Source organism: Ruditapes philippinarum, unplaced genomic scaffold, assembly GCF_026571515.1.
Source record: "Ruditapes philippinarum isolate M1 unplaced genomic scaffold, ASM2657151v2 ctg13965_1_1_1_1, whole genome shotgun sequence".
Taxonomy (NCBI): Eukaryota; Metazoa; Mollusca; class Bivalvia; order Venerida; family Veneridae; genus Ruditapes; species Ruditapes philippinarum.
In genome coordinates, this window is record NW_026856109.1 from 1 (window position 1) to 23767 (window position 23767).

The following is a 23767-nucleotide window of genomic DNA, read 5'->3' on the forward strand; positions in this document are numbered from 1 at the left end:
TTTTCGTTTTTAGTTTTCGACGCTCTTTCCTTAAAAAAAAGTATCTTTTTGCTGAAAACTGGTCACCCTGGGAAGATTTGGTTTTGCCCCTATTAAAGAAAATAGGTTGTAAACATATTTTTTTAAAATGATGAGATAAATTGCCCTATGGAGTTTTCAAAAACGCTTTTTTTTTTTAAAAAAATTTGCTTGTTTAAAACAATTGAAATTGGGACTTCCTGTAACAGGGAATTAAAGGGAAATACGTCATAATTAGATAATTTTACATTAATATCTCATTAGAAGTAAATCGTTCCTTGATTTTAAAGGAAAATCCCCAACAATACGTTTACTACAGATATCATCATATATTTCGGAAATAATCATCCATGCATCTTTTACATCGCTTTAAAATGTTTTAATAAAAGTCAGGTTGTTTTTTTCCGTTCCTGTTCGCTCCCCCCTTTAACTTAAACAGACGAATTTATTTCATTCATGTTGTATTTTCTATAATAAACAAATATAAAATAACATCGGTTCACTACAAAGTAAGATTGGTAAAATAAAGTTTGATTGGTACAGAAAGAACAAATTGTTATCGAATATGCATTTGAAATAACATGCCTCAAAGGAAAGCCAAGTGATCATTTGCGGACATTCCGTGTAAAAATATGTTGCCGCTGTTGCGTATAAGGAAACAGACCATGTATGTACAGATATGCCGTAAACAAACTGACGTATAAACGATTGGTAAAATATTACCCATCATCTTAAATAAGGAATGTCCTGGAGTTGATTGATGTACCTTAACTTCTGATTGGCTATACTTGAAATATAGCACGTGTGAAAATTCCCTTTATGCGACTAAATGTGAATGTTTTCTTATGAATTATTTCATATTATCCGGTCAGCATATGTTTCTATTTTAAAAGAAATACAGTAAAGTCAAAAAATACATAAAGGTTTTAAAGAATAAATTTGAGGAAACACGTGTATCCACAAAAGGACATAATTATCTAAATCTGATTAAAAGTAATTAAATTATACATTATATGGCTCTATATATTCTGCATGTAGTTTACAAAATTATTGTCTTAATTTTAAGAATTAATACTTTTAAATATTATTGTAAAGAAATATGTTTGTATATTTCCTTAGGAGCAAATGACGGTTTAAACCCCTACTTAAATAAGCAGCATATTTTGATTGGGAAATTTTATTCTATGATATTTTTATCTTCACAACTCTTTAGAGAATAGACATTTTAGCAACATCATAATTTTACCATTTATAAATCTAATAAAAAAATCATCACAAATTGCTTTATACTGTTCAATGTTTCTTTTTCTCGGATGTTTTTGACCGTTTATAACCTTTGTCAAACTATGCAAAGTCTCTCCGTTCAAAGAACCAATCATTTTTATCATGTATTAGTGTAATCCGATTATAGTATTTATATAATGGCTTTGATGAATAACTGAGTTGATAGTATTTCATGAACTTGAGGAGGAAGTGTCGTGTAGAGGTAGATCACCGAACTCTCTGTCCGGATGTCGGGATTTTTAAAAGGAAAAAAAATGAAATCGTTTGAAACAGACAAGTTAAGATATCAATCTGTGAAACGTCCGATTCATATTGTATTCCTGTCTATACACTAATTCATTTAAAGGTTTTACGTAAAAAAATGTTTTACTGATATAAACAAGAATAGTGTGCTTGGCAATATCAGATCTTCTAAAAATAGTGTAGCACTGTTGAGATCGGAGACATATCAAACGAAGAATATCTTTCTTGTACATCATTTGTCAAAAAATGAATTCAGTTGATTTTTTGACGATGCATTTCAAATACATGTATACGATAAAAGAAAGAGTTTTCCAGCATTAATGATTATTGGTTGCTTCCTACAAAGACAATTTTGTATTGAATTTAGATGTAAAATTTATCTGTACGAGCGTTCTTTTACAAGCATATTGATGATTTGAAGGTGCATTAGCGAATCAGAAGGAAGCTTTTTAACACTTTAAAAAAATGCCATAGATATGATGCCTGTTAGCACAGGCCATTAAGTTGCTCTGTCGTATATTTCGAACTTCCTGATAACGTTTTTTATGCTTAATTCATTGGTCGTTGGATTTTAACTCTCGAATAAAATCACATACGGTAGTTGTTGAGTTCGAACCTTTTGGCCTCAATTATCACTTTTGTTTTGACTCCATTGGTTTTCAATAATTTCAAAACTTTGATTTTACTGTTAAATCTTTTCAACCACGTATGGTACAAATACCTAACCCCAAACAAATGAATGTTTTTTTTTTTATTTCCCCAACAATATAACTAAACATGGGAACCCTTTTTTTGGGGGGGAAAGGTTTTAAAAATTTTCCAAAAATTTTCCAATTGGAACAGAAAAAGTATTTTTTGGTAAAAAATTTGGGAAAAAAAAAATAATGGTAAACCCAAATTACTTATTATTTGGGAAATTTTTTTCACAAAATCAGTGTGTTTTTTAGGGGTAATTTCAGAAAGTTATTTCATCAAAATGAAAAATGTTAAAATTAATGCAAAAACCCCGCTTGTTATAAAATGACACGTTTTTGCAATTAAAACAGTACACCCAAAATTCAAAAAAATAGAAAAAAATTTTTAAAAACAATTTCAGTGTCCAAAAAAAGAGGGATTTTTGGGAAAACATAATCCAAAGTCCATTTTTCTTCCCTATCGGGCCTAAAAACGGTTTGGGGTGGGGAAAAAATTTTTTGAAAATGTGAATTTTAAAAGACAAGGTTTTTCAAAAAAAGGCATTTAAAATTGTACTTGTGAAGGGGTTAATTTTCCCAAATCTTTTAGAATCCAAAACATTTTTTTTAAAATTTTTGGGCCATACGCCGCTTTTTATGGGAAAGGAATTACCCGTTAAATTGAAGGTTCCCTGATAAACCGGTAAAAAAACATTTGTGAAAAGGGGGTTCTAAATTTTAAAAAAAACACCATTTAACCCTTTAATTTAAAAATTGAATTCTGCTTTAACCGGTGCTGGGGGGGGACGGTTTCCCCCCTTTCCAGAAACTAAAACCATTAACTGCTCAAACCAAACCGAGCCTTTCAACATTTTAAAAATTTTAAATTTTTTTAAGGAAGTTTTTTACGGGTTTTCCCCCTTTGGGTTTTTTATTTTTGGGTTTTTTAAAGGGGGGCATTTATTTAAAACAAATTTCCCGGGATTAAGTTTTCTCAGATAAAAAACAATTATTTTAAATAAAACTATTTTCCCTTTAAATATCGCTTATTAAAAAAAACCCCTAATTTATACCCAAAAGATCAAATGAAAAGACGGGGAAATTTGACTTTAGATTAATACTAACTTGTATTTCACAAAAAACCAAAAAAAAACAATTTGAAAAAATTGGGGTTTTTTTTTTTAAATTTATTTTTTCAATTCCCAGGGGGTTGGGAATTAAAAAAAGAATGAGAAAATTTGTAACAAAAGCGGAAAATAATTTTTTTTAAAAAAAAAAGGGGAAAAAAAATTTATATTTTAAATCAGTTTTGTAAACCTTTTTTGTCTTAGGGACCAAACAAAATTTAAAAGCAGTTTTTTTACTTTAGTTTACTTTAAAATAAAGATGATAGATTTTGATATAAAAGCTGTAAAATACGGCTTTAATTTAACAGTAAGAAAAATATATAAAATTCAACATACATTTATATAATTTTAAGACATTTTTGTTATTTATTTTATTACAGCCCGTATTGTGATAAAAATAAACAAATTGAATTGTCATTTGTTTATTCAAAACACATGTTGGTGGCAGTCGAAGAAAATTTATCAATATAAACATCCCACACCCATCGCCGCCAAATAAGCCTAAATTATTTGCTTATTGCAAACAATTGCATACAAGTATATGTATGAATCAGCCTATTTCATTTTTAGTCAACAGGGAAGAAATGGTATTTAAATATTTATAATACAGAATTAAACCACTAAATTCAGACATCAAACATTAAAAAAGTACGTGTATTTTCAACTATAAATGCATGTACAACAATCTAGTATAGGTTAAGGAAAATCTTGAACTTAAAGCTTGTTAACAGAACAGTTAAAAATGGGAGGAAATAATAGTAAGGACTGACGTTCACTTGCTTTTTTTTTTTTTTTTTTTTTTTTTTTTTTTTAATAAACAGAATGAAAACTATGTCATAGGATTTGTCGAAACTTTGCATGATTTTATAATAAAACAACTGAAGGATCGTTTCGAAGTTATCTGCCCCTGTAATCTTCATATTTAAAACTGAATCTAATAAGTGATAAATTGACCCTTGATTTAATTTTGAAAAGTAGCCAAAAATATCTTTGTTGCAGATAGCATAAGTCACAATTACAACACTACGTCTTATCCGAACTCTTCTAACACCTTTCCAAAAAGGGAAGGCTGTTTTATAATCTAAAATGCCAAGATTATAATTTACATTCAAATATTCGGACTGTCCAACATATACACTACAGATAAGAAAGTAGCTTTGTGCAATTGATAACGGCTCATGTACATTTCGGCATAACATTCTGGTTTTATACAGTGGAATTCGTCCTAGTTTCAATTAAAACAAAAAACTGGAATAAAAATGAAAATGATAATTTTATTGAAACTATTACTTTCTGAAACGTAGTTTTTTGGACTTGTCGTTCTGCGCAAGACGTCCCAGCTGCATGTTACGCAAATCTTTGCTGGTATTAACGTACGGGAAGAAACTACTGTTAGGACAAAACTAGAGAATGATTTATTGGAACTGGGCAGAGAGTTGAATACACTAAAACTTCTTCAAGATAACGGTACGGTCGGTTTTACTTCGAATCTTGGAAATATTTATTTTTTAACAAACTGAATACGGAAAGGGCGTTTCATGTAATTTGTCCGCCGGTTTAAAAATTTTGGTCTAACGTGATGATTGCTGAGCTCGGAGTTTCAGTTCGAATCCTGGGTCCATGTTTTATTTCTGGGCAAGTTTGTTAACAACAATATGCCTTATACTTTTGTAATTCCTCAACAATTGCTAATTCCTAAACAATTGCTATGAATGATTTGTGTGGAGAAGTTGGCATTGACTTAAGGATAGAACAAGCAAAACACAGTTTAAACGCTCATTGAATAATCATATGATATAATACTGTCGCACGTGCATTTAATCAAACTAAACAATACACCCAAATTACAAAAATAAAGTTTGCAGTATTTTTATATATCATCCCTTGCAATTGTTTTTCCTTTTCTTCAGTTACATGTGAATGCCCTTGGCACAGAAACCCTGTTGTGTTCTCTGCTACGTTGACTACCGACATTTCATCGTTAGGTGTTAGACAGCAAATACCATTTGATAAGGTAGATTTATATTCCAGCATAAGATTTCTACAATTTTTATCATAAATAAGATATGAATGGGGAACTTCAGATCTTTAAACATTTTTCACATTGGCCAAAAGTCTTCTTCCTAGTCACAGAAGAAATAATCGTATAAACGCCTTAAAGAGAAAGCTATATTCACATATTTACACAAGTTTTATTATATAATTGTTATTGTGAATTCATTCGTTTGAGGTTATTGTCTACCTTCATTCGGAAGGTGTCTCCTATCTGATCGGAGAGGTACTTCCCCCTCGACCAATACCGCCGCTATGCCACGGATCACTCAATCACTACTGTTTAACGATGCCGCATTATTGCCCCGGTCACATATTCACGGATAATGCCACGGACGAGCTACGGCCTAATCATTTACGGATTACTACGGAAATGTGAAATTCCGTAGTCCGCTACGGTTCCAGTACGGACCGACACGGTTTGATACGGAGCGACACAAATCAGGACGGACGCACTACGGATACACTACGGTCTGCTACGGCATAAGCACGGGTTAGTATGAATAAGTGCGGTCTGATACGGAGAAGAACGAATTGATACGGAGAAGAACGAATTGCCACGGATCTATACGGACCTAATACATCCATCTATCACCTCTTGCAAAATGCCTCGCAAGAAAAGAACATCTAGAAAACGATTTGCAGAGTTTAATGACTTTGGCGGAGAGGATTCGGTCTAATCGCGTCCGACCCCCGATACACATCAGGTCCGATTAAAGTAAATTTCTTGAAGGACCCTGGATCCTCAACAAGTTCGGCCATGAGAGCCTATACTAAACATGAAGGGGTGTTCGTAAAAGCCCATCTCTAGTCCACCATCTCGTCTGTCTTCTCTTACCTTTTTAGATATGGACTAGTAATGAAAAAATGGTGATCAATACTGCTTCTCTTTTAATTTTAAAATTTGCTCTTCATTTTACAATCACATTAATTATCGCGAATGTTAATGTTTTAAAAATATGTAAAAAGCTTGTTAATCAATTTATTATCACTTAAGGGCCAGAGTCCGAGGCTTATGAAACACTTCGTTTTCTCCTGTTTCACGATGCTTTGTTTGTTTGTTTGTTTGTTTCGTTTTTTACGCCTTTTCCGTACAGTATTTCAGTCATATAGGCGGGTAGTTTCCTAACCATCCTTCCTGGAGAGTTACACCAGTACTAGACTACCTTCCTCCGCGCTAAACTACCAAAGCATCTCCCGGGGATCGAACCCACGCCAGAGAGGTAACTGGATTAGAAGTCATCGACTCTAACCCCTCGACCACGGAGGCGGTATTTTCACGATGCAATGTTCGTAAAATATGTAACATTAAATGTTATTTTATAACTTATGAATTGTAGTACGATATCGATATAAATTTACTTATATGCATGTCATCAAGCAGCTCGACCACTGCCTCCGCATTCTGTGCCATTTCAATATAAATTTGCAGCCAGTAAATGGCATTTATCATTTATTGAATGTTCCCTCAGATATGTCTGTTTTTAACAAGAAGGTAATATTTATACCCTTGAAAAAGTACATGATACTTAATTCATCCGTACTAAACAGTGGTGGACCGTACCATTCCGTACCGTTTCGTGTTGCAACGCAATGAACCTTATAAGACCGTGCTAATCCCTGTCTCTCCGTAGTACAACGCATTACGATCGTGGCATTCCGTGACAATGCCGTATAAGTCCGTATTAAAACCGTAGCTTATACGTAGGGTAACCGTACAAATAGGTAGTTCTCTGTACCAAACCGTGGAAATCCTTGACAAGTTGGTGGACTACGAATCACTACGGACTAAAACGTTTTTGTACGGACCACCACGTATCAGTACGGTTTAATACGGACTAATCAGGGATACGCTACGGTTGATTTTTCCGTAGCAAATTTTTGTGCATGTTCAAAAATTGTCAAGGACCGCTACGAATATACAAGAACTACTACGATTGATTACGGTTACAATACGGAGAGCTACTGACCAGTACGGGTAGCTACGGACGATGCCGGAATTACTCCGTGGCTCTTCCGTGAGCGTATTCCGTGAATATGTGACCGGGGTATATGCTATTCAGTGGACACTGGACACGACTTTACACGTAAACAAAACATACACTCTACAATTAGTCGTTTGTTTACTAAATTCATAATTTTGTAAATTTTATTCAGATACTCACGAACATAGGTAATGCGTACGACAGCCGACATGGGGAATTCCGAGCACCAGTGACGGGGGCTTACGAGTTTTCGGTATCAATGTTAATGAAACCTGGTCAATGGGCAGGCGTAGAAATAGTCCGAGGTAAGTTATTGTTTTCGAATGTTAATTTGGCAACATTTTGCTCTTTCTTATCATAAGCTGATGTTCTTTATTCCTGGTCTAAGCACATTGTACCATTAACGGATACCTTTTGAATATAAGCTCCTATTTATAATCTTAAAGTTTGTAATAAATGTAGTTTTTTGTAAGGATTAATATTTAGAAATAAAATTAGTCAACGGCAAATGGGGAAAGAAATATTCTCCACCAAAATATAACATGCATAAATCAATATAACCACATTCATACAAATTAACAAACAAGAGCTGTGTGTAGGACAGCATGCTTGACCATTCTTAGTGTTTGATAGTAAAACAAAGCCTGGATAAGCCTGTACAGTGTAGAAGATTCCATTCAAGTAAAGAGTAATAAGTTTCTAACTTCGCTCTAGCCAAATCCATATCCAGTTTTGGGTATTTGCTATTGACCAACATTTCATATTCCGAGTATGTACAGTGTCATGTAAGTACACAATATTGAGGTGGTTAAGCAAAACTTGAAACAGGAGTTATGGGCAACTATGACCCAAAGATGTGTGAAATTTCATGTAAATTTTATATTCAAAACCAATCTTAGAGTAACGTGCCTTGAACTTGTGAATCATACCTTAAATAGTTGCTACATCAGAGTTATTTTGACACTAATGCAAGCCCTACAAGTCCTCGGTAAGTCGAGGTAACAGGACAGTATGCTAACTTCTTGTTGATTAACATATTTTACTTGGTACATAAAAGGACAGTGTCACAACTGCACTTAATTTTCTAAGAGTAAGTTATGCTCTTTTCAGACGGCGTTCCCATTGCGAAACTTCGAACTGGCGACAGCGCTCAGTGGACAATGGCTGGCAAGACAGTGACGGCTGAACTGAACGCAGGACAGGACGTGTGGGTTGAGCATATTCCGGAGAGTGACAGTAACGTGTTTTACGGCCAATCTTTCTCAACATTCTCAGGCCATCTTATACAACCGTAAACTACAAGAATAAATACATTTACCTAAACCGTTTATATTCATTTATTCCCAATATACTTTTAACAAAACAATATCACATACAGTGAATGAACCAAACGAAGACATTATTTGATTCATGAATGATAACAAATACTTGTAAATATTAATATAAATATCGAACTTTTAAGTGCAAAATAAAACATGATATAGCCATCATATTACAAAGCTATTTGATGTCGGATACGAGAGCACTAGAAAATATGGATAAAATATAAAATTATATATAACAGTTTCTGTACTTTCACTTCGTCACATCATGATGACGTGAGGTGCTATGCCACTCTTATTTAAGGTCAGACATGTTCCGAGTAAATCCGGTCAAATAAAACCATTTCTGATACAGCTATATATGCATTATGCTTAAGTTGTTTTTTTATGAACTACCGGTGAATAACCTTTTTAATCAACAAGAGATACATGTACTGAAATGCGGCCAATAAACTATTATGAAATAATATTAGAAATTGAAACAAATGTATACAGTCAATGCAATTCTTAACAGAAATTACATAAAATTGTATGCAATGTATTGCATACATTTTTTTATATAAAAATGGTGTCTCTTAACCTTAAACTTGAAAATTCATAACAATATTTGCTTGTTTTTTTTATCACCGACATATTTCAACAATGAAACTGTCCGCTGATCGACTAAACGCCTACTTTAGTTAAAAGCAAAAAATAACAACAAAACAATGTATCTGCATGTTGTAAACTAGACCATACATTAATACTGCAATGTTTATACACTATTAAAGAACATAAAACATGTTAAATCAGGAAGTTACAACTTGAGTTTGTTTGTTAATATTTAAAACTATAGTCCAATAGGAAAAACGAAAAACAAAAAAGAAAACACTTGAACAAGTTTTTCATTTTAATGCATGACTTTTGCAATTTCCTTAAAGCACATGAAATACGCTAAATACAGTGAAACTTGTCAATTACGTGAAATTTTTATCAGTATCACTTTTGTACTTTTATTCAAGTAAAATCATAAAATACTTATAGAAGTGTTTCATTTTAATTAATATCTCCAAAGTTTGTTGTGAACGTGTCTTGTTTTGAACATATCTCAAGAACTTTTTGTTATGAACATATCTTGTTATGAAAGTATCTCCAGAAATTAGTTATGAACGTATTCTTGTTATGAACGTATCTTAAGAACTTATCGTTATAAACATATCTTGTTATGAAATATCTAACGAACTTACCTTTATGAAGGTATCTTGTTATGAACAGATCTTGTTATGAACGTAGCTCCAGAATTATAGTTATTAACAGATCTTGTTATGAACGTATCTCCAGAACTTATTTTTATAAACATATCTTGTTATGAACGTATCTCAAGAAGTTATTGTTATGAACGTATCTTGTTATTAATGTATCTCCAGAACTTTTTGATATAAATGTATCTTGTTATGAACGTTTCTCCTGAACTCAAAATTATGAACGTATCTCAAGAAGTTATTGTTATGAATCTACCTCTAGAACAAATTATAATGAACGCAAGTCTCTCATGTGTAATTAAAAGTATAAATATAGTTAACCATATTAACTCTGTACTAAGTTAAGAAGGGTATAACAAAACACCTACTTGTTATATCGTAAAATAATCAAACGTGATTTGTGCTTATGATAATCACATTCTGTATGGTATGGGATTTGTGTAAAAATAGTTTAATATTTTTTCTCTCGGTTACTCTATATAAACTAAGTGACCCCGAGAGAGAGAGAGACCAATTTTTGCTCAAAGTCATGATTTCTTTAACTTTTGTATGTGCAGAAAATAATGTTAGATACAAATGAGGAGGTCTATATAAATTGTGTATCTTCAGCTCTTGTTGTGTACAAAAGCATCAAACTAGAACCATTCATATATAAGTTTTAATGGAGGGACAGCTAAGCACTAATCCTATGAAGCTTGGTGAAATTTTTCTTTAGGATGTTAAAAGAAATTATGAATAACAATGAACAACGCACTTAGTGTGATCAAAAATGCTCACCGATGAGCAATTCTCGCCGATGAGCAATTCTCACCGATGAGCAATTCGCGCCGATGGGCAATTCTCACCGATGAGCAATTCGCGCCGATGGGCAATTGGTCGAGGAAAGAAACAGGAAAACAAACAAAAACAAAAGAACATTATGGCACTAGATAATTTATACTAAATATTGATATATCAGTAGAAAGTTTTACATAAAAATATATAAAATAACATTTTACCTGAAAAATAAAATCTAACAACCCTGTAAAAACAAAATAGTCACATAATATAATAGACAGTAACGTATTTGTTAAGCCGAATCTGCAAACAGTATAGCTTTCAACAAATTAGTCACAGCAAAGACTGAATAATGTAAACAAATGTGTCATGGTTTTTGGCATAGATGTGGACTGTTTGTCCACCTGTCAGTTTTCTACAATTTAAGGACATAATTTCGATCTGAATTATACTTTATGTCAAATTATTTAAAACAATTCAATACAGGAGTTGTGCAGAAACTGTTTATACAAAATTATTTTTAAAACAGGATTAGTGAAGATGTCTGACATGACCATTAAAGCTTCATCAAAGCACAAGTTAATGGCCCCTATAGCCTCATTGTTCTGCATAAACTTACTAGGTAGTGGGTTACACATGAACGATTCTTGTGATGTTATCCCAAACTTGCCAGTTCGAAAGAATGAGCAATTGTCTAAGATTTTCACCGGTTGCTATTGAAAGTCAATGTTTGCTTTGGAGTTCACTGGTTGCTGCAGATGCCTGCAGTGCTATGGAAATAAGTGCTTGCTAAAGGAAGTCAATGGTTGTTATAAAAGGGGCTGGTTCCTAAGGAAAGTCAATGGATGCTATCAAAGTGACTGGTTCCCATGGAAAGTCAATGGAGGCTATAAAAGTGCCTGGTTTCTAAGAAAGTCAATGGATGTTATGGAATCCTCTGTTAAGGAAATCAATGGTTGATATGAACTGTTTCATTGTTATATTTTGACCTTATGCTGGGCCAATTTTGACCCCACAACTATTTGAACAAACTTTGTAGAACTCCATTCGACAATGTTTCCAGCCAAACATCAATAGTCTAGCATCTGGAAGCTAAGAAGATTGTAAAAGGTTTTACAAAATAGATTTAAGGAAAACACAAGACACCTCCCAGGTATAGGATAAAATTCTAAGCCCAAGGCTATAATTTGAACAATCTTGGTAGAAATCCAGTAACCAATATTCCAGGCCAAATTTTTGAGGGTTTAGAGAAAAACTATTTAGTTTTTACTGTATGCATGAACACATAGGAAAACTCATGATCCCTGGTTGGTCAATTTTGACACACGGGGTTTAATTTGAACACACTTGGTAGAGATCTACTATAAAATGTTTCAAAATAAAAAGTTTCTTCTATATACATATACAGGAAAAACCCAAGACCCCCGAGACCTGGCAAATTTTGTCCAAATTATTATATAATTTTAATAGAACTGTAAGTGTCTTATAAGGAGATGCTACACATCATATATATATCTAATATCTAGACCTAGTCTTTTCTGAGAAGAAAATTTAACAAGATCTGTTTGCAGACCATGTGCTCCATTTTTCACAGTCCTTAAGAGAGTTAAATCAAAGCAAGACAGAAAAAAATACATAACTTTGTAAAAATGATTTTTAGAATTATCTGCCCTTTATAAACATGTATACCAAGTTTGAAGTGAATAGCTTTTATAATTTTGAGAAATTGAACCTTAACTTTTAGTTAACCAAAGCCAACCAGAGGGTCATGACAATAGCTCCACTTGTTTTTTTCTTTGGAAAAATTGAGCTGCTTCTCGACAAAACCAACATAATGGGTTTGCGACCAACATGGATCAAGACCAGCCTGCACATCCATGCAGTCTGATCAGAAATCATGCTGTTCGCTTACAAACCCTATTATAAGTAGAAAAACTGATAGCGAACAGCATGGATCCTGATCAGACTGCGCAGATGCACAGGCTGGTCTGGATCCATGCTGGTCGCAAATGCAGTACGTTGGTTTTGTTGTGACACGGCTCAAATGAAACTAAAAAGGTTGCAATTTTAAATTTTATGTTAAGCTTCTGTGAGCAAGATATGTGATTGACAAAAACTGTCTAAACAAACTTGGTAGGACTTCATACAAAAGTTATTTTTGCCAAGTTTTATTCATATTTGACTGTGTGGTTTTAGAAGAGATGTTATTAAAATGTGTGGACCACAGACAGCCAACAATCCTAAAAGCTCAAACTGTCACACAGTGACAGGTTAGCTAAACAAATATATCAACAACAATAAACCCTGGATGAATATCAATCACCTTCAATCTATCTACTATCACATGTTATATATATTCTGATTACTTTTATCCTTTTCAAAAAATAAAACCATACAAAATTAATGCCCTGGATAAATATAGAATATAGCTTGGCTTAAATTTAACTATATAATATGTAATAGTGTATTACTCTTTTATTTGAAGTTATATTGGTAGAATACATGTATATAATAATAGATTCACCATCAAAAATTTAGAACACAATTTATTTGCTTGAGAATTTTATTAGAAATGCAGGAATTCACCAGCAAGGAAACTTAGCTGGTTGTTTTTTGTTTCTTTAATGTTTACAAAATGTACAATTGTTATAAGGGTGGTGAACAATAAATATAAGTAAAGTATGATCAAGATCAATTAATCTGATAATCTTTTCCTAAATAAGAACCAAAAAGATTAAATATTCAAATTACTGCACAACTTCTGCAGAGCAACCCCCTGCTCATGATGCAACCACACCAACACAGCAAAGGTCATTAGGTGACTTTCCAGCTTTTATGGTGGAGATATACCTTCATGCATTATTTCAGGAACAAAAAGGCTCCTGATTCAAACCAACAATAATCTGTAAGCTATATAGCTGGAAGATTTTCTCTCATGAAAAAATCTGAAGTCCCTGTCAGGATTCTTACTCACAGTTGTGAGGGGTAAGTGGACCTTAACCACATGGCCACGGAGGTCCCTTTATGAAGATTTGAAACAGTTGTATGTAAAAGGAAATTTCTGAACAGAAGGTCACTCTGCCAAGGTTGCACTGTACAATGTATATCGTAAATGATAAAAAATAAACAATATAAACTTAACTTGTTGTCCATTATGTATAAAAATAGCTTTTAACTTTATGTCATGAAGAAAGTCAATATAAATATTTGTCTATACATAACATATATCATACAATTTTAATGTAAAGGGTAGACATTTATTTCATTCGTCAAAATTATAATTCTCAAATATGTACTAGAAATCAAGTGGTAACAAAAGTAAAAACTATCATAGAAAATATAAATAAAATGTCATGTTTATCTTTAATAAAAGTTTATAACATCACAAGAATGTGTAAATATATAAAATAACATAAATAGAAAGTCGACTGTCACAATTTAGCATGCATACTATTAAAAGTTCTTTCCCACTAGTTTTATTTTTTCATTATTATTCATTGTTCCAATATTTTTTCCACAGAATAACAGGAAATTTTTTTTAAAATGTGGTATCTTCTGTTAAACTATTTAGGCGTGAGAGTGGAAAAAGTACTTTTGTTTTGTTTACAATATCAAATCAATACGGTATTCATTTGAACTTTTTTGGATCATCAAGTGGGAGATTTTTCTTCAAAAAGAGGGAGATTTTAGAATTTGCAATAAACAAAAAAGAAAGTTTTGACATCTAAAAGAGGGAAATTTCTTTAATTTGTGAAAATACCCCTTATTTTCAGAAATTTTTTTGAAAATATGGCTACAGAAAGTGGGAGTCTCCCGCTAAAAGTGGGAGAGTTCACATGTATGAATACCACAAATAAACGCAACATCCAATTAGTCTAAAAATAAAGTTATTATTCATTTCCATAGTATAACAGAACATGAAATAAGTCCACTGATGGTAAGTGGACAAAGGCCCCTAGGTAATTTTTAAACATTTGACAAAAGCCCCTTGGCAATAATTAAACATTTGAAAAAAAATCCCCTTCATAACTATTCTAACCTCGGGCAAAAGTCCCTTAATGATTTTTTTGAAACATTTGACAAAGCCCCGAAACAACTAATTAACATACAACAACAGCCTCTTTAAAGCATTTACAGAGCTGACATTTACTAAATATCATTGGCCGTTACTAAGTATCAGTGACTATAACTAAATATCAGTGACCTTTCCTAAATATTAGTGATCATAACTAAATATCAGTGACCTTAACTAAATAGCAGTGACCTTGACTTTATAACAGTTATTTTTACTAAATATCAGTGACCTTCACTTTAAATCAGTGACCTTTACTAAATATCAATGACATTCACTTTATATTGGTGACCTTTTCGAAATATCAGTGACCTTCACTTTATGTTAAGATCTTTACTAAATATCAGTAACCTTGACTTTATATTGGTGACTTTAACTAAATATTAGTGACCTTCACTTTATATTGGCGACCTTTACTAAATGTCAGTGACCTTGACTTTATAACAGTTATTTTTACTAAATATCAGTGACCTTCACTTTAAATCAGTGACCTTTACTAAATATCAATGACCTTCACTTTATATTGGTGACCACTTCTAAATATCAGTGACCTTCACTTTACGTTGGTGACCTTTACTAAATATCAGTAACCTTGACTTTATATTGGTGACTTTTACTAAATATTAGTGACCTTCACTTTATATTGGCGACCTTTACTAAATGTCAGTGACCTTCACTTTATATTGGTGACCTTTACTAAATATCAGTAACCTTGACTTTATATCAGTGTCCCTGACTTTATATCAGTAACCTTTAATAAATATTTGTTAACGTTACTAACTATCAATGATATTGAATCATCTCTCCAATGAAAAAACATCATTTATATACAAAAACCTACAATGATATCTGAATTAATTAAAAGAAATACGAGAAATTAACATGTCAGGTGTATAAAGTGAAGTATATCATAAAGAAAAATTTCAAGTATATATTAAAGAAAGTTTCCTAACACATCAGATTATGAAATTCGTCACAGTTGTCTATATTTGTAACATTTTAGAACTTCATCAAAGAATCACATTCTTCTTTATACATTTGACTAAAATGAATAAACAGATGTTCAGAAAGGTATTTCTCAACAGAAAACAATAACAAGAGGGCCATGATGGCCCTGAAGTCGCTCACCTGTATATAGCCCCCCCCCCCCCCCTGGCAGGGCCAATTTTAACCCAAGGGCTTTTATTTGAACAAACTTGGTAGACACCCATAAGAAGATGTTTCATGCTAAACATCTAAGCTCTAGCTCATTGGGTTTCTTAAAAGCAGATTTTTTTAAGTTTTTACTATACACATATAGTTAATAAATGACACCCCTGGGGCGGGGCCAATTTTGACCCCAGGGCTTTCATTTGAACAAACTTTGTAGACACTTACTAGAAGATGTTTCATGCTTAATATCTAAACTCTAGCTATTTGGGTTTTTTCAAAGATGATTTTTAAGTTTTTGCTATACAGATGTAAGGAAAATCAATGACCCCTGGGCGGGGCCAATTTTGACCCCCAGGGCTTTTATTTGAACAAACTTGGTAGACACTCACTAGAAGATGTTTCATACTAAATATCTTAGCTCTAGCTCTTTGAGTTCTTTAAAAGAAGATTTTTTAAGTTTTTACTATATGCATATAGGGAAAATCAATGACCCCCTGGGGCGGGGCCAATTTTGACCCCGGGGCTTTTATTTGAACAAACTTGGTAGACACTCATTAGAAGATGTTTCATGCTAAATATCTTAGCTCTAGCTCTTTGGGTTCTTTAAAAGAAGATTTTTTAGGTTTTTACTATATGCATATAGGGAAAATCAATGACCCCCTGGGGCGGGGCCAATTTTGACCCTGGGGCTTTTATTTGAACAAACTTGGTAGACACTCATTAGAACATGTTTCATGCTAAATATCTTAGCTCTAGCTCTTTGGGTTCTTTAAAAGAAGATTTTTTAAGTTTTTACTATATGCATATAGGGAAAATCAAAGACCCCCTGGGGCGGGGCCAATTTTGACCCCAGGGCTTTTATTTGAACAAACTTGGTAGACACTCACCAGAAGATGTTTCATGCCAAATATCTAAGCTCTAGCTCTTACGTTTTTTTAAAAGAAGATATTTAAAGTTTTTTCTTTCGGTTGCCATGGCAACCAGAGTTCTGCATGGAATTAAATTCTTTGAACAATTTTTAAAGGTGACCACCAAAGGAACATTCCTGTGAAGTTTGGATGAAATTGGCTTAGTGGTTTATGAGGAGATGTCATTTAAAGTAAAAGTTTTTTTACGGACGGACGGATGCCGGACGAAAAGCGATCACAAAAGCTCACCCTGTCACTTTGTGACAGGTGAGCTAAAAATCATGTCACCTTACCAATGTAGCATTACAAACTGTATTTGAAAAAAATTCATTAACTAGCAAGAAAAGAACTTTTAATGACAATGTATAATAAACATGCGGGACTATGATACATGTATTGGAGATCTAGTTCCTTATACAAATGCATGCAATAAAAATAAAATCCTCTAAATTCTGGATAATTTTTGGCAAGAGTTGATTACGTGGGTTTATACTTATTCCAAACAACTGTGACATTCTTCTCTCAAGCTTGTATCACTGGTGTTACGTCATGTTGCTCTCATATAAAAATACTTATACATTCTGTTTGTCACTTTCTGAAATGAACAGAGTATACTCACTTTAGTATATTATCAAATATGACAGATTTTAACCCTTTCTATGCTATTTTTGACTTGCTTATCTTCCAATTTGGAAAAAATCATTCTAACATTCATCACTTATTAAAAGGTAAAATTTCATAAATGAGCCGCGTCATGACAAAACCAACGTAATGGGTTAGCGACCAGCATGGATCCAGACCAGCCTGCGCATCCACCTTGACCTTGAGCTGACACATGGGCAACATAGGTTCTGCACATCCCCTTTTTGAGAAGAACATTTGAGCCAATTTTGAAGAAAATCTTTCAATTAGTGTAGGACTTACAGAGCGGACACGACATACTGTCTAATATAAGGTTGTTTGATATTTGACCTTCAATTGTGACCTTGACCTTGAGCTGACACATGGGCAACATGGGTTCTGCACAACCCCTTTTTGAGAAGAACATTTGAGCCAATTTTGAAGAAAATCTTTCAATTAGTGTAGGACTTACAGAGCAGACTCGACATACTGTCTAATCTTTGATTGTTTGATATTTGACCTTCAATTGTGACCTTGACCTTGAGCTGACACATGGGCAACATGGGTTCTGCACATCCCCTTGTTGAGGTGAACATTTGAGCCAAGTTTGAAGAAAAACCTTCAATTGGTATAGGTTTTATAGAGCGGACACGAAAATGGAGACGGACGGACCAACCGACCGACCTATGCGACAAAGCGAATCCATTATAGCCCATCCCACCCACATTTTGTGGTGGGGGTATAATAATGGTGTAAGCATGAAAATTAAAGGAAATACCTAAAAAAGATATGGTGAGAGAATTTCTTTGATTTTAATTGTTTTTCTGAATTTTAAAATAATGTTTAAAGGTAGGTAATTGACAGTAATATATCAAACAAACCTATCATTATTGTCTCCCTTTCTTTATCATACTTTATTCTATTGCTCGTCTGTACTTGGCTTTAGATTTCCATTCTGACTATTGTCACCCTGAAAAAGTAAAGGTCAAACTCATGTTAGCAATTATAAGAAGTAGTTATCGTAAAATTTGAATTATCATTACTCAATTTTTTTCTTAACATTTAACAAAATGAAAATCAGAGCTAGATAATAAATGTTTACTGACCTACAAACTGAATTTCAGATACCTGTACTTTTGAAGACGGTTTCCATTTTGATAGTGCACAATTATTCAATGCTTTAAGTAGAATAACAATGAAAATTTGAAAAGAAATAGTAAACCTAAAAGGATGATGATGGGAGGGTAATAACAAAAGCACATCTTTCTCTTCTTTTTTTTCAAACAGTTGTGCAATACCAAACATAAACCATGCAATAACTAAACATAAACTATGCAATAACTGAACATAAACTATACAATAATTGAACATAAACTAAGCAATAACAAAACATAAACTATGCAATAACTGAACATAAACTATGCAATAATTGAATATAAACTAAGCAATAACTAAACATAAACTATGCAATAACTGAACATAAACTATACAATAATTGATCATAAACTAAGCAATAACTAAACATAAACTATGCAATAACTGAACATAAACTATGCAATAATTGAACATAAACTAAGCAATAACTAAACATAAACTATGCAATAACTGAACATAAACTATGCAATAATTGAACATAAACTAAGCAATAACTGAGCATAAACTAAGCAATAACTAAACATAAACTACCGGTATGCAATTACTGAACATAAACTAAGCCATTACTAAACATAAACTATGCAATAACTGAACATAAACAATGCAAAAACTGAACATAAAATGTGCAATAACTGAACATAAACTATGCAATAATTGAACACAAGCAATTATCATAGTATTGCAAGCAATCCATAAGTCCCCTACCGGTAAGAACCCCAGCAACATTCTGATGGGCCATTGGCTATTCAATTTTACCAGTGAATGAATGACATGAATGAACTTAAATCTTTTGAGTTCTAAGTTGTCTATATCACAGTAATGTGTTAAGTTTTTTTGCCTAGTAAGGAAATTATGTTTATACAACCTTGTCATATTATTACGATGTGGGATTTTAAAGTAAATCCTATAAGGAATGAAGAAGTTGGAGTAAAAAATACCAATTTCTCGAAAAAAATCTAAGTTCAAGGGGGACATAATTCTGGAAATAGGCTTGCTAGAGTATTTAACCTTCTCAAAAATGTTGAGTGATAATAAAAAACATATATATGAAGTTTGAAGTAGATACATTAGGAAATAAAAAAGTTATTTAAAAATAATAAAGAAGTTATTTAAAAAAGACAACATTTTTTTCATAACAATTCTAAGTTCAAGGAAGGTAATACTGATAATTTTTGTGCTAGAGTTGTAAACCTTGTCACATATGATGTTGTTGATGACCAGAAACTTATATTTAAAGTTTGAAGTAAACACCTTAAGAAATAAAGAACTTATGGTGAAAAAGCTGAAAAAATTTAAATCAGAAATCTTGAAATTCAGGCTATTTGTTGCCATAGCAACCAGAATATTCAACATAGGAAGAAAAGAAAAAGATGTGCATAATCTCCAGACTGCCATCTACCCATATTTCAAGTTTCATAAAAATATTTTCAGTACTTTTTGAGTTATCACTGGATCCAGTTTATGTGTTAAATTTGCCATATTTTCAGACTATTTGTTGCCATAGCAACCAGAATATTCAACATAGGAAGAAAAGAAAAAGATGTGCATAATCTCCAGACTGCCATCTACCCATATTTCAAGTTTCATAAAAATATTTTCAGTACTTTTTGAGTTATCACTGGATCCAGTTTATGTGTTAAATTTGCCATATTTTCAGACTATTTGTTGCCATAGCAACCAGAATTTTCTACATAGGAACAAAAGAAAAAGACGTGCATAATCTCCATACTGCCATCTATCCATATATCAAGTTTCATAAAAATATTTTCAGTACTTTTTGCGTTATCGCGGGATCCAGTTTTGTGGAAGGACGGACTGACAGACAGACAAACGGACGGACGGATGTTCTCACAGGACAGTAATTATGTGGCTACTCTATTGTTCTCTCTATTGTTCTTTTTAGTCACACAAAAGAAAATAGCCACATAAAAGCATTACGGAATGAATGACATCAAAGAGAAAGAACAGTTACCTATTGTCCCTCTAGCCACATAATTACTCTCCTGTGAGTGCGGACAGACGTACGGACGGACAGAGGGTAAACCTAAAGTCCCCTCCGGTTAAACCGGTAGGGGACTAATAAACAATGCAATAACTGAACATAAACTAAGCAATAACTAAACATAAACTATGCAATAACTGAACATACACTATGCAATAACTGAACATAAACTAAGCAATAACTAAACATAAACTATGCAATAACTGAACATAAACTATGCAATAACTGAACATAAACTATGCAATAACTAAACATAAACTATCTAAATAGTGAGAATCTAAAGTTAAAGGTGTGGTATACCTGTATAGAATGTATAACAGCATCATGAACTGACACATATATTCTGTCCTCATCTAATGTATCATAAAACTTGGTCTTCTCAAACATCTCTCGTACACCTACTGTGATACAATATATATGCCTATGTAATAAACAACTATAATACAATATATGGAGGATATTGAATGAGTGTAAGTTCAATACTGAATTTATTGAACAAGTTGAATATAATTATATTATGCAAGCCTCTGGCGAGCAAAATATTATTTTCTACAATGAATTCAATAAATTCAGTAATGTACCTACACGAATATAAAGTGCAAAAGAAAATTTTTTCATTGACGCACCTATAGTGTAGCACTGATATTTAGCTTTGTCTTTACGCTATGTTTGTATAACGCAAATGACATCATGTCAAAATATATGCACTGCCTGTGCAATACCATTTTTACGGAGTCGCAAAATCAGCATGGGCATGTGATAAATATTCTTATGTAACAAACAACTGTGATACAATATATATGCTTCTATATATATATATGCTTCTGTAATAAACAAAGGTATGTGATTTACATTGAAATGTTTACATAATAAACAACCAAGAAACAATATATATACAATAAACAAATGTGATAGATTTTCTAAAATATAACAATTTATATACTAGAAATGTGTCCCTCAGACACAGATACCACCACATTCCACTGTTTCGTCAGCCTATTGTCTGCAGGACAGATAGACACGAGCAATTTTTTATAATGATCAATGAGGGGGGAGAGGCTTAAAAAATAAAACAATTAAGTTAACTAAGTTTTAAAAACTTATTACAAATTGATATTATAACTTATTTCGATCATACAAATGATATGAAATAACTTAATAAAATTATTGGCAAATTATATAAAATTACAAAATCATTACAATTCAATTTAATTACATTAATTATAAATCATATCCATTCTTAATAGAAATGAAGGCAAGAGAGTTTTGAAAAAAGATACCTTTACAATTTGCCATTAAAATCTGAATACCAACAGCCTTGTATTCACCTATCACCTGAAAGAAAAGTTTCAAACTTAAATGAAAACAGTTTTTATCATATTCAGGTAGTTTTACTGTAATGCTTTCCCGCCAAAAGATTTCTAACATCGGCCAATATATATCCTAATATATCGGTCATTTCTGGAACATTTTTTTTTCAAGAACTTCTGTAACTGTTTATTACTGGAATTAAGAACATAGCAATAAAGGATGAGTGATTGTAAATAATTCAATACCTGAGATTTTCAATAAATAATGTACCGGAATGTACCGAAAATATCTGATTTGCTACAACATTGGCTGATGTTAGAAATTTTTAGAATAATAAAATTTGCAATCCAATGAGACAAATTTCACTAGAAGTTCTCTCAGTTACTCTTAGCCAGCCAGCCACTAGAAAATCAACCCATAGGACTAGTCCCGACCAAGATCAGCTGGCACAGTCATGATCTGTACTGTTGATTATTCAGTCAGAACACATTTTAAAATTTTCCCTATAAAAACTTGAATGGTTTTGTAGAGACTGAAAAATGGACCAGTCCATTTAAGATTTTTGGCATGGTAAAAGTTACAGCACAACATGCCTATTCATCATATTCTACTTTTCACTTTATCATGTACAACAGATATTCAAACTTACAGCTTTTAGCACCTTGACACCCATAGAATCCACGAAACTCCACAATGAACAGTCAAATATGATAGTGTGAAAGTCCAAATCTAATTTGCTCCCCTCTATACCTTCAACAAGTACAGTGGCAGTATCAGATAATGTATTCAACTCTACTTCTACATGGTTACTCTCTGGTACTGTTTCATCTTCATTTTTTGTTTCCTAGAAAACACATAATAACTATTTGTCTGGACTTGTTAACATTAAACAATATACATTTTTTCCACTATTTTAATGTTACATAACTATTAATATGTTATGTCCGTTGTTTGTTTTAATATTTATCCCCGGTGAAAGTGTTAGACAGATCATTGGTATGTAAAAACAATTAAGTTATATTCACATGTTGTTGTAGCTTTTTTTTTACCATAGACAATTTACTGTGCAATATATATCAAACTATTAAAGTTAATTTGATTATGATGGAAATATATCACTCAACTGACATAAAGCCGGTAGCAAAAGTCACAAAAACAGTTATTTTGTATTTTAAAAACCATGCAATACTTACTTTTGCTTGAAGTTTCCTAAGCTTTTTAGCCTTTTTATCTTGAGCAATTTTTAGTGTAATTGGATTGACTGTATTTTTGTAAAGTAGTGTTCTGAAGTGTTCCTTATTAAGGAAAAATAACGACTGTTCAAATCTGAATATTCTTACACCTGGTATTCTCTTCGCCTGCAAATATAATAGAGCCCCAATATAATACAGTAAAATGTAATAGAGTTAATGATTGGCAAATAACACATGTATTCAAGTCAGTAAAGGAAAACAAATTATATCATTCTTAGTATAAGGTCTCATATAAAAGAGTAGTTTCACTTCAATTTTGAATTTTTCATAATTCAACAAAAACATAAAAAGAATATTACACAGTAGATGCTATATAACATGTACTGTTGATAAATATTAACCTTCAGTCTGCTAGCAAGATTGATTAATCTTTTTTTCTTAAAATTATGCACAAATTTATGAGACAGGATGTTTTATTTTATCATGTCCAGATTTCATAATATTCTATTAAATTCATACAAATTCATACATTAAAGGGAGAAACTGGCAAAATTTTCATTTCTTAGTTTTGAATTTTTTATTCATTATTCTGTAAATGCCCTGAAAATAAATATATTAGACAGTCAAAGG

General features: G+C 32.4%; 2 protein-coding genes across 2 annotated transcripts; one reads left to right on the forward strand and one right to left on the reverse strand.

Moving 5' to 3' along the window:
* Nucleotides 1-4729: 4729 nt before the first annotated feature.
* LOC132745416 (complement C1q tumor necrosis factor-related protein 8-like) lies at nucleotides 4730-8706 on the forward strand (the record flags this gene model as incomplete). Its single annotated transcript, XM_060734332.1, is given in 4 exon segments — nucleotides 4730-4813; nucleotides 5257-5360; nucleotides 7556-7688; nucleotides 8494-8706. Coding segments are annotated over 4 exon segments (506 nt in total), but the record flags the coding sequence as incomplete, so codon positions are not given.
* A 2204-nt stretch (nucleotides 8707-10910) lies between these two features.
* LOC132745415 (sulfate transporter-like) lies at nucleotides 10911-23302 on the reverse strand (the record flags this gene model as incomplete). The annotated part of the gene is made up of 6 exons (XM_060734330.1): nucleotides 10911-17450; nucleotides 18358-18446; nucleotides 20934-21034; nucleotides 21914-21968; nucleotides 22594-22788; nucleotides 23138-23302. Coding segments are annotated over 5 exons (567 nt in total), but the record flags the coding sequence as incomplete, so codon positions are not given.
* Between the last annotated feature and the right edge of the window lie 465 nt (nucleotides 23303-23767).